The sequence below is a fragment of the Prionailurus bengalensis genome, chromosome A3 (genome assembly GCF_016509475.1).
Source record: "Prionailurus bengalensis isolate Pbe53 chromosome A3, Fcat_Pben_1.1_paternal_pri, whole genome shotgun sequence".
NCBI classification, from domain to species: Eukaryota; Metazoa; Chordata; class Mammalia; order Carnivora; family Felidae; genus Prionailurus; species Prionailurus bengalensis.
This window is the reverse complement of record NC_057354.1, coordinates 29813579-29830762: the sequence shown is the minus strand read 5'-3', so window position 1 is coordinate 29830762 and position 17184 is coordinate 29813579. Positions and strand designations below refer to the sequence as shown.

At 53.6% G+C, this 17184-nt stretch overlaps 1 protein-coding gene across 1 annotated transcript; it reads left to right on the top strand.

The window, feature by feature from the left end:
- The first annotated feature begins 7384 nt into the window (after positions 1-7384).
- Positions 7385-10023, top strand: LOC122466956 (arginine vasopressin). Its single transcript, XM_043553267.1, has 3 exons — positions 7385-8175; positions 9352-9553; positions 9788-10023. The coding sequence occupies exons 1-3, from the start codon at positions 8056-8058 to the stop codon at positions 9964-9966; spliced, it is 501 nt and encodes a 166-aa protein (XP_043409202.1). The 5' UTR covers positions 7385-8055; the 3' UTR covers positions 9967-10023.
- Positions 10024-17184: the final 7161 nt, after the last annotated feature.

Here is a 17184-nt window from a genome sequence, read left to right as displayed (position 1 = left end):
TCAGCTGATGAAATGCAACCCCATGGCTCATTAATTAGGGAGCCTGCAATTAGCCTGTCTCAGGAACCAGGATCCTCCAGAGAGAACCCCTCTGTCCTGCCTTCCTCTCCCTCCCACCCAAAAGATGAGATCAGGCTTGGGGGGAATCTGGCCCCTGGGAACAAGGAGGGGCCGGGGAGCATGAACACCAGGGGAAATGAGATGCCAGGGCACGCGTTTATGCATGAGATGGCCTTGCAAATTGACCCTTGGTAATGAGACGACGGAAATGACAGTAGGCACCCCCACCCTGAAAGTTTCTGGGGGCAGGCTGGGTGCGGCTGGCTAGACCTGCCCCAACTTGGTCTGCATAATGCTTGCAAGTCTGACCACCACAGCTCAGTCTTAGAGCCATCCGGTTCGGGGCCAAAGAAACAGATTCAGCAACCTAAATGCCATTTCACACCGGGCTGTTACTCAGCAACACCTCCTAAAATCCTCCCATCCCGGCCACCTCCTGGCCACCTCCCATCCACCCCTTGTCCCCGTCCCCTGGCCAACTTCCGGCCACCTCCCATCCTTCGTCCATCCCCTGGCCACCTCCTGGCCACCTCCAGGCCACCTCCCATCCCCTGGCTACCTCCCATCCACCATCCCCCCCGCCACCTCCCGTCCCCTGGCCATCCCCCCGGCCACCTCCCATCCACCTCCCACGCTACTCCTCTGCAGCTGTTCTGTCACCTCCCTTTCCAAGACTCCTTGGAAAAATGGATCTCAAGTCTTAGTCTTCGTCCTTTCCTCCTGACCTCATGCCCCTGTGACTATTCTGTTTTTATTTTTTAAGCTTATTTATTTTTAAGTAATCTCTACCCCCAACGTGGGGCTCAGACTCACAACTCTGAGATCAAGGGTCACACGCTCTTCCAACTGAGCCAGCCAGACGTCCCCACTGTGACTATTTTAAATGACCAGTTGCCAGAGTGCCAAGTGCTCCTCCATCCAAAGGGGCACGCTGTTCCTTCTCTCGACTCCGGACGGGCTTGTGGCTGCTTCGACCAATTGAGTGTAGCAGCCCTGACCCTGTGTGATTTCCGAGGCTGTCACAAAATGTCACAACATTTCTGCCTCATGTGCTGGAACACTTGCCAAGCCCTGGTTTGCTAGAACACTCCTGGAGCATTCTGGAAGCCGGAACACTTAAGAAGTCCAACTATCCCGAGGCCACCAAGCTGCAAAAAGCCCCACAGAGGGGCCACAGGTAGTACCACAGTACCACAGGTACTCCTGTCGGCAGTCCCAGCCAAGCCCAGCCTTTGGGTCACCCCAGCCCACGTTCCCCGGGCACGCGAGCGAAGAAGTCGCCAGAGGACTCCAGCTCCTAGCCATGCACACGTCCAGTCGTGGTGGAGCAGAGAAAAGGTGTCCGCTGTGCCCTGTGTGGACTTCTGATCTACGGCAGTAGTAGCTGCAACAATGAAAAGATCCTAGACGGCTGTCCAGAGAGGGGTGGGGGGGTTATGGCGAGGAGAAACCAGGAAGGCAAAGCCAGAGTCCTCGTCGGCAGAGAAAGGCGAAAGCCCGAAGACGTTCCTAGGCTAATACTCTGCATCCTGACACGTGTCTGTGTTCCCGGCACAGACAGAGGCACGTGACGCTCACTGGGGCTCGCCACTAAGTCAGTCATTTACCGAAGACCCTATGTGGGATGCACTGGGTCCGGGGACCCACTGTAGAAAGGAACACTGGTGGCACAGAGGGACAGGGAAACACGTGAACCAAGCATTTTGGGGGTACCATGTCGACCCACAGGAGGAGGAGGTCAGTTCTGCTAAGGTTAAGTTGGGGGGCAGGAAAGATGGGACTCTGGTTCTGATTTCAGAAAAAATCGCTCCGTGGATGTTTTTGGTGGGGGGAGGAGTTCGCTCCGCAGCATCCATTTGCCCCTTCATAATACCGCCTTGGTTTTCCCTCAAGCCTCGGCTTCTTTCTCCATTGGATACAGTCTGAGGGAGCTTCATTCAGACACCTCGGGGATGGACATAGGAGGCGAGCAAAGCCAGACTTCACTCCCCAGACCGTGAATCTGAGCAGAGGGACGAAGTCATCCCACGGCGGACGCCGGGCCCGTTCGTCCCCCAGATGCTGTGCACATTGCACATGGCTTACAGCTGACCTGTCTCTAAAGACCTGCCCTCGGCCAAGGGCAGCCACCTCACCAAGAAAATGCCTGGGAGATCCCCTCCCCCCGCCCCCAGCCCCCAACTAATACTCAGATATGTTAAAAAAAAAAAATCAACCCAGGGGCACCTGGGTGGCTCAGTGGATTTCAGCTCAGGTCATGATCTCACAGTTCGTGGGATCGAGCCCTGTGCTCCCTGCGCTGACGGCGCGGAGCCTGCTTGGGATTCTCTCTCCTCTCTCTCTGCCCCTCCCACAACTCGACTTCTCCCTCTCCCTCTCTCTCTCTCTCTCTTCTTTCAAAATAAATAAACATCAGGGAAAAAAAAAAATCAACCCCCTGGCCTCAGAGCAGGGCAACTCTGGAGCTGTCCGCGGGATCAGGCTGAGGCTAGACTCCAGCTGACCCACCTTTGCCTGGCTTCTTCCCCAGCCCAGTCCTGCTTCACTCACTCCCGAGAGCCCTCCCTCCCTCCTTCGGCAATCACGCGTGCAAGAGCCCCCATTTCAGGGGCTGCCGCCGGGGAGATCCGACACAGCCATTCCAGGAGTCCTTCCCAGGTTCCTGTTTCATGATCCTCCAGAAATAGTTTCTGAGCCCCGGGTCTCCAGCTTTCCCTTACATTATGAGCTCTCAGTAGCCTTTCAGTAAGTTCCTTTTGCTCGAATTTACCAAACCTTGTTAGAGAACATGGAACCAGGAGTAGAGGGCTGGCGCCAGACTCTCAAGAACATGAGGAGCATGTCGGAGTGTCCAGAAAGGGCCAGAAGGTAGTGAAACTGACATGCATATTCTGGTTTGGACCCCGCTGCCCTGTGGCAGGTGGGGGATGAAGCAGCTGGGTCTTTGGAGTCACGTGGCCTCCTGAGGGCGGGGTTCTGGCAGATTCCGGTCTGCTACCACAGGATTTCAGGGTTTTAGGGCTTCAAGGACCAGTAAGGCCTAAGAGAGGGGCCTTGACCCTGGCCTCATGCCTCAGAGGGTCTATTCTGACCCTCCTCTGGGTGAGAACAGGGGACATACCTGCCTTGAATGGGTACCCTGGGGGCTGTGCCCTGGAACACTCTGTTGTTCCCATGATTGTTTCTGGAGGAGCTGGAGGAGTCCTTTCCTCTGGGTCTGTGCTCAGGGGGACCCACTTGAAGTGTGCAAACATGTCTGCGTCGTGGCAAGAGGAGGCGGTTTGTGAGCCGCAAGGGCAGAGCGCCCACCTGCGTGCATGTCCCTGGGGATGTGGGACAGAACCAGGCTGCAGGGAGAGGTCAGCTCCCCCGCCGCCAACTCTGCGGCCGGAGTCCCAAGAGCAGGAGACTCCAAATTTGAACTGGGGCTTCCAGATCATTATGAGCACATACGTGTCAAGGTAAGATGACAGAACATGCATTATTTAACATTTTGTCAGCCTGACCTACAACCTGGTTCAGTAACTCTGTTACTGCCTAGCTGTGCGACCCTGGAGGACAAGACACTGAGGTTCTTTGCGCCACAGGGTCCTGCCTCGTGAAGTGGTCTATATGAGTCTCCAAATCCCTCCCAGCCTGGGGCCTGCAGCAAACATAGTTACTGGCCAACAGCCACTCCCTCCTCTTCCTCACTAACAGAACCCCATTTTCGAAGGAGCCCGTGAACACACCCAGCCCTGGGGTGAACCTCTGCTGGCCTAACACACAGCCAGTTTCTTGCCCAGCCTGGAGAAGCTTGGGAGTGGGGACCCCGGGTCCCCTGAGGGTCCCTGAGAAGGGAAAAGCTCAGAGGAGGGAACCATTTTGTGGCGGCCCTCCTTGCCATGAGGAGAGACACCCAGACACGTGGAGGGTGCCAGAAGGGTATAAGAAAGCCCTGGGTGATCCCTGAGCCAGCCACAAGACCACCGACCTCCAACTTTGAATCCTAGTACATAGTAATGTCTTGGTGAGTCAGCCATAACTGGCCAATTATGAGACAGTGGAGTGGTGAAGGACACAGACCCTGGGGCCCAGTTCTGCTGTTTTGTTTTGTTTTGTTTAACTTGTGCCTCCTTGGGCAAGCCACTCAACCTCTCTGTCCCTGTCTCCTGTCAGCAACAGTCAATAAAAAATACTTCCTCCTTTCTTAGGGTTTTATGGGGCTAATGAGTGTGAACAATTTGGCCCCGTGATGGCATAGCTCACTGATGTGGAAGTCTGTGTTGTCCTCTGTGGGTCAACAGGTCCTATAGCCTGTGTGTCCTGTGCCGTGTCCTTACCACACCGAAGGACTGAGGCACCGAAAGAATATTCTAGAAGCCTTCCCGGCACCTTGGCCTCTGCTTCCCGCTCTCCCTGCGGTGCACCCCTTTCTCAGACGGGAGCGCAGGGCCTGGCCGGGTCCCCAGGGGCGCCCCCCACCCCGCTGGCCTGGCGGGGCCGCAGGCGCCTCGCTTATGCGGCTCTCAGCAGTCAGGGCACGGCTCTCGCCGCCGCTGGGTCCCCGAGGCCCTCGGGGCCTCTTCCTGTCTTCCTTCGCCCCACAGGGCTCCTGGCCTTCCCCTGGGCTGCTGGGCGGCAGGAGGCGGGATAGCGCAGGGGACGGCCTCTGTGGGCCCAGGGGTGGCAGCCAGTAACCCCAGCAGGGACACAAAGCCAGGCCACTACTGGAGCTGAGCCCCCCAGAGGTGACTCCATCCATCCTGCCACCACAAGATTTTAACACTGGAGAGAGTGTCAAAAATACGTCTCCTAGCTTATTTTGCCTATTTAAGTTGTTTTTTGCAAATTAGACTTTTTTTACGAGGCCTTTTCATGTCTGAGTCCTTTAGGCTTAACGTAACCCCCTGTAGACATCTGATGAATATTCGCACCGAGCTCTCCCCATGAGTGTTTTCTCCCACTCGTGGAGTGGATGCATCTCAGCTCCACACCTGTCTGCCTGAAGCCCAGCATTTTCTCCTGCTGTCCTTGCTCAGTGTGTCGTCTGGGATTCGATTCAGTAAGCAGTTTGTGTTCACTGCTGTTCACCTCTTCACAGTTGACAGGGCATTTGTGCGTCTACACTGCTGAGGGTCCTCGAGTCACACTTGTGGAAAACAGGTGAGGAGGGGGAGGGACAGACTTACTTCCGGCAGCAGAGTCCCTTAGAAGAGGAAGATGAGGCCAACCCCTGCCAACAGGTAGCATGCATGTCACGTGGTACAGCCACCGGGCTGATCTTGAGAAAAGGAGAATAAGAAACGAAGAAACGAGTGGAGGGACCGGGGCAGTTAACTGTTACCTGTTCTCAGAAAAGAGGGTCTAATGGTGAGGAAGTCCTTTAAAGAATATTCTGAGATTCGAGGGGCGCCTGGGTGGCTCATCCGGTTGAGCGCCCGGCTTTGCTCAGGTCATGATCTCACAGTTGGTGAGTTCAAGCCCCACGTCAGGCTCTGTGCGGACAGCTTGGAGCCCTGGAGCCTGCTTCGGATTCTGTGTCTCCCTCTCTCTCTGCCCCTCCCCAGCGCATGCTCTGTCTCTCTCTCTCTCTCTCAAGAATTTAAAAAAAGAAAAATAAATAAAAATTACACGTGAATAAAGATCCATGAGCCCAGGTGTAGGAAACGTAAGGATAGAGAAGGTGTGAAAAAGCAGACTTGAAAAGGGAACGTATAAGGGAAGTGTGGGAACATGGAGTGTCCAGAAGGTCCATGTGACGTGTGAGGTGATATATGTGAAATGCCAGTCAGCACAGTAACAAGACTTTTTCTAGCCCACGTGTGTTCCAAGAAGATGGCTATAAGGAGAAGCAGGCCTTCCGGCTTCTCAAGGGAGATGGTGCTTGGGGTCTTTAAGGGGGCCCTGGTGTGAGAGGCAAGTCTTAGAGTGATCGTCTGGGTAGACATGACTGGTTGGGACATGAGTGTCCTGGCCTGTGTCAGGGCCTGACCCCTTCAGTTAGTGTAGTGCCATCCATTTTCAGATGACAACTCAGACCTGAAGTGCGGAGAGGGTAAGGTGCTGGGCCAAGACCACAGAGCTGGCCTACACCAGGCCTGTGGCCTCCACAGCCCAGTGTCTCAGGAGGCAATAATTTAGACCCAGCTTCTCTCTGGGCCCCGTGAATGGAATGAAAATGTTCCTGCTGGGTTAACCCAGAAAGCTACTCTCTCTGGACAACTCTCTTCAGTTTTTAATAAGAATAAAGGCATTAATAATACAATACTATTGGGGCACCTCAGTGGCTCAGGCGGTTAAGCATCTGACTTTGGCTCAGGTCATGAGCTCATGGTTCATGAATTTAAGTCCCATATTGGGTGAGCCCTGTTTCTCTTTCTCTCTCTCTCCCTCTCTCTCTTTCTGCCCCTCACTTACTTGTGCCCTCTCTCTCTCTCAAAAAAAAAAAAAAAAAAAACTACAGTACTGTTATTAATTAGCTTTACGATGGTGCAGGACTTTTCTAAAGCTCTTATATAGTACATTATTTCAGTCCTCACAACCCTGTGAGGTGTATCCAGTATCTTCCTGACCTCACACTGGAAGAAAGTGAGGCACAGAGAGGTCGGGTAACCTGCCCAAGTCATGACGCTTTGAGAGGCCAGATTCTTGACAGGCCATTGGCTCCAGAGTCCTCACCATCCCTCAGGGGATGTTCCTGAAAAGCCTGGCATCAGGTCCTGAGTGTGGTGGTTCCCTCCCTGGGACACTAGAGCCCCTCCAGCACTTGGTGGGGAGAAGGCAGTCAGAGCTTTCCAGCGGCACCCAAAGAGGAGGCGAAGAGTCTGGGGTTAGAAGAGCTGGGGGCTGAGTAAATCCTGAAAGGACTCATGCGGCTAGCCTGGGTCCAAGGCCGGGACGGGGGCTCCGGTGGCCCAGGAGAGGGAGGCTTTAGTCCCTTCATCCCACGAGCCTGAGGTCACCAACCAAAGTCTGCTTTCTCAGGCTGGGCTCATTTGGCTGTGGCTCCTCCCATCCCCCAACAAGAAACCTTCTGTGCCCCTACATCCACCCAAAGCCTGAGATGGCACCTGCCCTGGTCCCCATATGCTCCTTATAGGGGTAGGGATTGCGGCAGGTGGCTCACCCCTCACCTCTGAACCTTACTGGGTTTGGATTTCTCCTTTCCTCCGCAGAAACTCCCTTACCTCCATATTCCCACCTGAGAGGGGAGTAATGGGAACGTGCCAAGAAGCTGTCCTCGAGGTCTCCAGCGTCTGAGTCCCTGAACCCTGCTCCGGGTGTGTGTTTGGGGGCTGTGTGTGTGGGAGTGTCCCCAGCTTCCCCTGGGAGCCTATCCACTCACCCTGTCAGTCCGGATTCCATGTTGGTCCCTCTGCCTGGTCCATGGCAGCCATTTCCTTTTCTGGTGCAAAGCCCTCTGTCTGCACCACCTTGGGTCTGTGCCGTCCTTGGTCATTTTTCCTCTCACAAGGCTAACCATCCTCATGGAGTTCTACACACCTGACTGTCCCCTGTCCCAGCACTCCTGGGCTGGGGCCTGACCCTGTTCCTTACACACCAGCCACTCGGGCCTCCCTCACCACTTTCTCAGGGGGCCTTGTCTGGGCACAGGCTCACTGACCCCTAGCCTCTTCTGGGCTGCCGGAAAGATTGGGGACGGTCTCCTAGAGACCCCCTCACATCTGTCCCTCTTCCCAGGTCCAGAGAGCCACAATTACAGTCACTGCAGCTCCTGTCACATCGCAGCCACACGGCTGCCAATGACAGCACAGAGGCTGGCACCCCTCCCCCACAGGCCCCCACAGACAGGTCCACGTGCGTCCCCAGATGCCTGAATCACTGCTGACGGTTTGGGACCTGGAGGCCGTGGGCTCCTGGGGAGCCACTGGGGAGGGGGGTGGCGGCCACGTCGTCTCCCAGGAACACCTGCGGACATAAATAGGCAGCGAGCGAAGGCAGCCCAGCACAGTCCGCACAGCGGCCCCACACACTGTGCCCACCTGCTCCAGGATGCCGGACACCATGCTACCCGCCTGCTTCCTGGGCCTGCTGGCCTTCACCTCCGCCTGCTACTTCCAGAACTGCCCGAGGGGTGGCAAGAGGGCCATGTCTGACCTGGAGCTGAGACAGGTATGACTGTGGCCCATCTCAGGGCTGCATGGAGGGGGCAGAGCCCTAGGGCTGGCATCTAGTGCAGGGGCTGGGAGGGAAGGAAGTCATGGGGGAGGCAAGGCTTTAGGGGACCGGCCCAGAAGAAGGGAGGCTTGACATGGCTGGGCAGAGGAGGCCAGGCTGCCGGGCAGGCTAGGACAGGCTACAGGACTTCCTAGACACTATCCCCAGCCAGGCAGGGGATGCAGGAAAGACAGCTGTTTCCCCAGTATGTGAGACCTGGGATTGGGGCCGGTCCATGAGACCTCCTCTGTGCCCATGGGGACCTTGCAGCCCCGACAGGCTCTGTCCCAGCCAGGACTGGAGGCTTTCCCATCCAGCCTTCAGCCTCTGCTGGCCACAGCCCCCCGCCCCCCCGCCCCCGCCCCAAGCCTCACACAGAAGCTGGCCATTGCTCTGAGCTCATTCGAGTGAGGGTGCCACTTCCTTCAAGGAAGTTCTGCTGGGTACCTAACCCAGTTCTCCTGTGCTGCACGACCAGTAGATTCCCTTGTATCCATTCCCTTCCATTTCCATTGGAAGGAAATCCAATCAGCATGCCCAGTTCTGCCCAGGCCACAGGTGGCTAAATTTTGAGCCACTGAACAAACTAGAGTGGATAGGGAGCAGCCCCCACAGACTACCCTTCTCTCTGCTTGGCACCTTTGGAAGCCTGAGTCACCAAGGGGCCTCATGCTCTCCCTGGGTCTCCAGCTCCTTTCACCCACAGTCCACAGAGGTGAGCAGAGGTCAGGGCCCAGAGAGGCCCACCAGCTTGCTGCGATGGGACAGGAAAGGGGAGGAAGGGCCTGGAAGTGTTCTGGGCATGGCATGACGCTCTCTGCTAGGGGCGTGGGTGCTGAAGATCAAGTTTGAGTGAGGGCGCGGGAGAAGGTCTGAGTTATGGGAAGGGCGGTGGGCAGCTGAGAAGGGTGCACTCCAGAGCTGAGAGGGAGGGTGTTTCCGTGTAGCCCAGGGGTGGGGGTGGGGTGGGACAGAGAGGGTGCTGAGGGTTGTCACTGAGTGCAGTATCCTCAGTCACCTGAAAACCAAGGGGGTTTAGTGGACGTGTGCCCCCGCCCGTGACCGCGGCCCCTACACACCCCGGGCCTCGCAGGGCCCGCGCTCACCCCCCGCCCCCCGCCCTCCCGCCAGTGCCTCCCCTGCGGCCCCGAGGGCAAAGGGCACTGCTTCGGGCCCAGCATCTGCTGCGGCGACGAGCTGGGCTGCTTCGTGGGCACGGCCGAGGCGCTGCGCTGCCAGGAGGAGAACTACCTGCCGTCGCCCTGCCAGTCGGGCCACAAGCCGTGCGGGAGCGGGGGCCGCTGCGCCGCCGCGGGGATCTGCTGCAACGACGGTGCGCTGCCGGGGCGGCCCGGGGGTGACGGGGGCGGGGCCGGGGTCCAGGTGGGGGCGGTGCGGAGCTTCCCGTGGGCGCGGCCCCGGGGGCGGGCGGGGGCGGGGCCGGGGTCCAGGCGGGGCAAGTCCGGAGGTCCCGGTGGGCGTGGCCCCGGGGGCGGGCGGGGTCCCGCGGGCCCCGGCTGGTCGATCTGGGTCGGTCAGCGGCGGGCTCTGCCCGTGCCCCCCGCAGAGAGCTGCGTGACCGAGCCCGAGTGCCGGGAGGGCGCTGGTTTTCACCGCCGCGCGCGCGCCAGCGACCGGAGCAACGGGACCCAGCTGGACGGGTCGACCGGCGCCCTGCTGCTGAGGCTGGTGCAGCTGGCGGGGGCGCCCGAGCCCGCGGAGCCCGCCGCACCCGGCGTCTACTGAGCCGCCCGCTCCCCCCTCCCGCCCCCGCAGTCCGGAAAATAAACCTTTTAAAACGCACCCGCGAGTGTCTGTTTCCGTCTCCAGGGGTGAGGAGGGGGGCAGAAGAGACGGTGGGGCGCGGACCCCCCACCTCACCCGCCGCAACTAGTCCGGGATCCTTAGAGGAAGAGATCTTGGCTCTGCAGAGTTCTAGGGACGGGGCGACCTGGGGGGGGAGGGGGCGCCGGGTGGGGGGGGAACAGAGCCAGAGCCGGGAGTAGGGCATCCTCTGGCAGAGGCATAGAAGTAAAGGCAAGGAGGAGAGAGACATTGGTGGACAAGACAGTGAGAGAGGACAGAGGAAGCCGAGATGGAGAGAGAGAGGTTGAGAGCCTCAGAGGGAAGCGCGAGAAAGGCCGAAGGGGAGGAACCAAGGGAATTCCAATCCCCATTTACATCCCAGGAGACTGAGGCACAGCTTCAGGGACCCACCCAACACCCCAGATTTCCAGTCTAGTATTTCATTCAGGGTTGTGCCGTGTGTGTGTGTGTGTGTGTGTGTGTGTGTTGGGGGGGGGTGGCAAATCACCCCAGATACACCAGAGAGAGGGCCAGGTACTCTCTGTCCAGGAAAAAGCTAAGCAGATCCCATGGGGGCCCTTCAGCCAGAGTGGGAGAGGGAGCCCACCGAGACCCTAACTACATGCCCCCCCATCCGTGCTGCCACACAGACCAACAAATAATCATGAGCCGCATTCCTTATGATCCTTGACCACAGTTACAGATGTAGACCCTGAGATACTCATTCAAAACCACAAACACAACAGACTCAACCGTGGACAGGTGCACACACTCACATTAGGACCTTCCACCCTTGGACACATGCAACTTCAGGGAAGACATCCACTGGCATTTAGCCTGTGCTATTCTGTGTCCCTATGTCCTTCTTTGTCCCCTCTATTCCTTTATCCCCTTTGCGCCTCACTCCCCTCTCTTTCCCCATCCTCCAGCTCCTTGGCCCACTCTTGCTTCTCTCCTTGTCCCATTACATCCCTCCCTTGCCCCTTCTGCCTTCTCACTCCCTCCGTCACCCCCCAGCCTCTCTCTCTGCCCCCTCTGTTCTCCACATCCTATCCTTGGGATTTCTTGCTCCAGAACTTGGGGTGAGAAGAGGCTGCATCTCCTCTGGAATCTTCCACTTAGAGGCCAGGAGGGAGCAAAGACAGAAGTCACTCTGTGCCCTGACCCCAACACCCTACCTTGGGGCAAAGCCTTATGACTCAGCCTCAGTCAGACCTGGCCAGGTTCCACTGTGCCAAGCCAAGGTCAAGTTTTTTCTGGTCTTAGAGCTCCGCTTTCTGTCACCCCTGATCTGGCTCAGTGCCCATCATGATTAAATGTAGAGGGAGGGCAAGAGCTGTGTGGGCTTTTATCCCTGCCATGGTCTCCTGCCTCTGCCCTGGTATGGCCCATCCAGGGTGGGTCCCAGGTCTTGGTAGGACTGTCTGTGGCAGGACCAGACCTAATAAGAATTGAGAAACCTTTCCTGACACAAGGAAGTGGAAAGAAGCAGCTGGTTTTTTTTTTTAATTCTTTTAATGTTATTTATTTTTGAGAGAAACAGAATGCGAGTGGGTTAGGGGCAGAGAGAGAGGGAGACACAGAATCCGAAGCAGGCTCCAGGCTCCCAGCCGTCAGCACAGAGCCCGATGTGGGGCTCGAACTCACAGAGCTGTGAGATCATGACCTGAGCTGAAGTCAGACGATCAACTGAGCCACCCAGGAGCCCCGCAGCTGGCTTAAATAAAAATGGATCATATACGTAGATGTAAAACCTAAACTATAAAACAACCTTTAAAAAATTTTTTTTTAAATGTTTCGTATTTATTTTTGAGAGCGTGTGAGAGAGAACAAGTAGGGGAGGAGCAGAGAGAGGGGGGGACAGAGGATCCGAAGCGAGCTCTGAGCTGACAGCAACAAGCCCGATGTGGGGCTCGCACTCTCACAAACCAAGAGATCATGACCAGAGCTGAAGTCAGACGATTAACTGAGCCACCCAGGCGCCCCGCAGCTGGCTTAAATAAAAATGGATCATATACCTAGATGTAAAACCTAAACTATAAAACATCTTTTTTAAAAAAATTTTTAAATGTTTTGTATTTGTTTTGAGAGTGTGTGAGAGAGAACAAGTAGGGGAGGAGCAGAGAGAGAGGGGGACAGAGGATCCGAAGCGAGCTCTGAGCTGACAGCAACAAGCCCGATGTGGGGCTCGCACTCTCACAAACCAAGAGATCATGACCAGAGCCAAAGTTGGATGCTCAACCGATTGAGCCACCCAGGAGCCTCCAAACTGTGAACCATCTTGAAGAAACTATGGAAGAAATGGTTCATGACCTTGAGCAACAACTCAACTCAAATTTTTATTCTTTTTTTTTTAACATTTATTTATTTTTGAGAGACAGAATAAGACAGAGCACGAGTGGGGGAGGGGCGGGGGGGGGGGGGGACACAGAATCCAAAGCAGACTCCAGGCTCTGAGCTGTCAGCACAGAGCCCGATGTGGGGCTTGAACTCACGGACCACGAGATCATGACCTGAGCCAGAGTCAGACGTTTAACGGGCTGAGCCACCCAGGTGCTCCTCAACTCAAATTTTTAAATGGGTAAACGATTTGGGGCCCCTGGCTGGCTCAGTCAGTAGAGCATGCAATTCTTGATCGCAGGGTTGTGAGTTCGAGCCCCACGTGGAGTGCAGAGATTACTTAAAATCTTTAAAAAAAATAAAATAAATAGGCAAAAGATTTAAACAGACGTATAGCCAAATAACATATATAGGTGGCAAATAAACACATGTTAAGATGTTGAACAGCATTAGCTGGTGGGGAAATGCAAATTAAAACCACAATGAGACATTCATTACAATGACTTTATTTATTTATTTTTGGGACAGAGAGAGACAGAGCATGAACGGGGGAGGGGCAGAGAGAGAGGGAGACACAGAATCGGAAACAGGCTCCAGGCTCCGAGCCATCAGCCCAGAGCCCGACGCGGGGCTCGAACTCCCGGACCGCGAGATCGTGACCTGGCTGAAGTCGGACGCTTAACGGACTGCGCCACCCAGGCGCCCCTCATTACAATGACTTTAAAAAGTGGTAACAATATCAGGTACTGACAAGGCTATGGAGTGACTGGGACTTTCGTGTATTGTTGATGAAGACGCAAAATCAGGCAACCACTCTGGAAAAATGTTTAATAGTTTCTCGTAAAGTTATGCTTTTGCTTACTGTTTAACCCAGCCCATCCCATCAGTCATCCAAGTGAAATGGAAATGTTTGGAATGGCTCTGTTGGTAATCAGCAAAGCTGTGTAAGTTTGAAACAGGTGAGAATTTGAGTTAACCATCCGGAGTTAATTTTTGTATTGTCCAAGTTATGGGTTGCGGTTCGTTTTTGGCATCTGGGTAGTCGTTTGTCCCTGCACTGCTTGTTCACATGATGAGTCTTTCCCTTTTAGGTTGTCTTCGTAACTCCCACAAAATCATTTGACCATATCCATGTAGGTCTATTTCTCGACTCCTTTGTCAGTTCCATCGGTCTGTAGAGCTGTCCCTTCTCCATTACCATCTTGTCTCCAATATAATAGCTTTTAGTAAGTCTGGAAATCAGGTAGCATGACTCTTCCAACTTTGTTCTTTTTCAGAATTGGTTTGGGTAGGGGTGCCTGGGTGGCTCAGTCAGTGAAGTGTCCAACTCTTGGTTTCGGCTCAGGTCATGATCTCACAGCTTTGTGTGTTCGGGTCCCACATCGGGCTCTGTGCTGGCAGCGCGGAGCCTGCTTGGAATTCTCTCTCTCTCTGCCCCTCCCCTACTCATCCTGCCTCTGTCTCTCTCAAAATAAATAAATAAACTTAAAAAAATTTTTTTTAGTCTTTTTTTTTGTTTTTTTTTAATTTTTAATTTTTTATCTTTTTTAATGTATGAAATTTATTGTCAAATTGGTTTCCATACAACACCCAGTGCTCATCCCAAAAGATGCCCTCTTCAATGCCCATCACCTACCCTCCCCTCCCTCCCACCCCCTCTCAACGCTCAGTTTGTTCTCAGTTTTTTTTTAAATTTTTTTTTAATGTTTATTTATTTTTGAGACAGAGAGAGACAGAGCATGAACAGAGGAGGGGCAGAGAGAGAGGGGGACACAGAATCCGAAACGGGCTCCAGGCTCTGAGCTGTCAGCACAGAGCCCGACATGGGGCTCGAACTCACAGACCGTGAGATCATGACCTGAGCCGAAGTCGGACGCTTAACCGACTGAGCCACCCAGGCGCCCCTGTTCTCAGTTTTTAAGAGTCTCTTATGCTTTGGCTCTCTCCCACTCTTAAAAATGTTAAAAAAAAAAAAAAAGAATTGATTTGGGTGTTTTAGTTCCTTTGCTATTCCATATAAATTTTGCAAGCAGCTTAATGATTTCTACAAAAAAAAATCCCACACAAACAAACAAAAACACACTTAAAAACACACTTCTGGGAGTTTGATTGGAATTACGTAGTAATAGAATTGTAACTATATTTTCCAGCTTCCGTTGCAGGGAGGTGTGTCCATATGACCATGTTCTTGTTAATAAAATGTGAGTAGGGGCGCCTGGGTGGCTCAGTCGGTTAAACGTCCGACGTCGACTCAGGTCATGATCTCGTGGTCTGTGAGTTCGAGCCCTGCGTCGGGCTCTGTGCTGACAGCTCAGAGCCTGGAGCCCGTTTCAGATTCTGTGTCTCACTCTCTCTCTGACCCTCCCCCATTCATGCTCTGTCTCTTTCTGTCTCAAAAATAAATAAACGTTAAAAAAAAATTTTTTTAAATGTGAGTAAAAGGGATAGTGAACTTGGGGTCTTATGACAGTGGGTGTGCCTCCACCCCACTCTTTCCTTCCCCACCCGTTGGAATCCACAGCATCCTAGACTCAAGCATCAGACAATGACAAGGACAAGGAGATGCCAGAACTTCATGGCAGAAGAAATCTGGGTCCCTAAGTGATGGAATGGGACAGAGCCAGGAATGCTCATCTTAGGCTGATAAGAAACAGAGAAATAAACATCTACCCTCTAGAAGCCTCTAAAGCCTCCTTACCATTTCAGTGTTTTTATTACAGCAGCCTAACCTTAACCTTAACCAACCATAACCCCTGAATTCTGCAACGATTGAAAAGTGAAACAAGGGGCGCCTGGGTGGCTCAGTCGGTTAAGCGGTCGACTTCGGCTCAGGTCATGATCTCACGGTCCGTGAGTTCGAGCCCCGCGTCGGGCTCTGTGCTGACAGCTCAGAGCCTGGAGCCCGTTTCGGATTCTGTGTCCCCCTCTCTCTCTGCCCCTCCCCTGTTCATGCTCTGTCTCTCCCTCTCTCAAAAATAAACAAAATGTTAAAAAAAAAAAAAAGTGAAACAAAAGAACGTGGCCTATGGAAGCCGCAATACCACCTTTATTATTGATAGAGCTGATGTTAGAGAGTTTCTATCTGCTGGCAAGTGGGCTTTGTCAGGCCGATTAACAAGTTGGAGACAAGTTTACCGTCCCAGGCACAGGGAGCTGGACCTTCTTCCCAGGACTTTCCTGCTTCTTTGCTTTTCCATGCACTTACCATGATGACAGCGTGTGCTTCCCAGGCTGGCAGCCTGATCCCATGAGGCATCGGAGATGAAGGGGTGGGCTTGTGCACGTGCACATTCCTTTCCCCTCAAATCATCCCATCAGCTACTCCCCCCCCACCCCCCCGCCGCCCCACCTCAAGGAGAATTACCTCAGGGATGCCTCTAAGAAGGAAATATCAGGAATGGGGAAAAAATATCCCCGACCTCTGCCCCATAGACAATCATCTTTTATGATGCTTCAAAAACTTTTGGTAGATTTTCACACCATTCCAGATTTAAAAACTAAATTACACTGAACTGAGGTATGGAAGAGAAGCAAGCTTGCTTAACCTATGCGTACGGACCCTACAGAAAACAGAAATTGCGGCCCTTCAGCATCGCACCGCAGATCGTCGCTAATACACCACGATGGGAAAATAAATCAGCCGTAAATGTTCAGCGATCAAGTTGATGTTTATAGTTTTCAGACCGGGGCGCCTGGCTGGCTCAACCAGTGGAGCCCGCGGCTTAACCTTGGGGTCACAGTTTAAGCCGCATGTTGGATGTTCGGCTTTGAGTTTACATAAAAAAAAAAAAAAAAAAAAAAAAAAAACCAGGGGCGCCTGGGTGGCTGGTGAAGCGTCCGACTTCAGCTCAGGTCATGATCTCACAGTTGGTGAGATCGAGCCCCGAGTGGGGTTCTGTGCTGGTAGAGCCTGCTTGGGATTCTCTCTCTTCTCTCTTTCCCTCTCTGTCTCTCAAAATAAATACAATAAAATAGTGTAAATTAGGAATATGAATTATGTAAATAATAATACTAATTTGTAAAACAACAGCTGTGTGAGACTTTAGGACAAGAGTGTTCCAGTCTGAAAACCATGCTTTTTTTTAAAATTAGTTTTTTCTAATTTTTTAAAAGTTTATTTATTTATTTTGAGAGAGACAGAGACAGCGTGAGTAGGGGAGGGACAGAGAGAGAGGGAGAAAGAGAGAGAGAGAGAATCTCAAGCAGGCTCCATACCATCAGTGCACAGCCGATGGGGGGTTGAACTTTGAAAACCAGGAGGTCATGACCTGAGCTGAAACTTACAAAACCACGAGGTCATGACCTGAAACTGAGAGTCTGACGCTTGACTAAGCCACCCAGGCGCACCCCTTTAATTTTTTTAAATGTTTAATTTTGAGGGAGACAGAGAGAGAGAGGAGAGCGAGAGCGAGCATGAGTGGGGGAGGGGCAGAGAGAGGGAGACACAGAATCGGAATCAGGCTCCAGGCTCCGAGCTGTCAGCACAGAGCCTGACATGGGGCTCGAACTCAGGAACCATGAGATCCTGACCTGAGCGGAAGTCAGACGTTTAACCCACTGAGCCACCCAGGTGCCCCTAAACAGACTCTTAACTATGGAGAACAAACTGATGGTTACCAGAGGGGAGGTTGGTGGGGAGATGGGGGAAATAGGTGAAGGGGATTGAGTGCACTTGTCGATGAGCATTGGGTGATACATGGAACTGTTGAATCACTACATTGTACACCTGAAATTAATGTAACACTGTGTGTTAACTATACTGGAATTAAGGATAATGAATTAAACATGACCACACACTGTTGCCACGCATATGCAAAC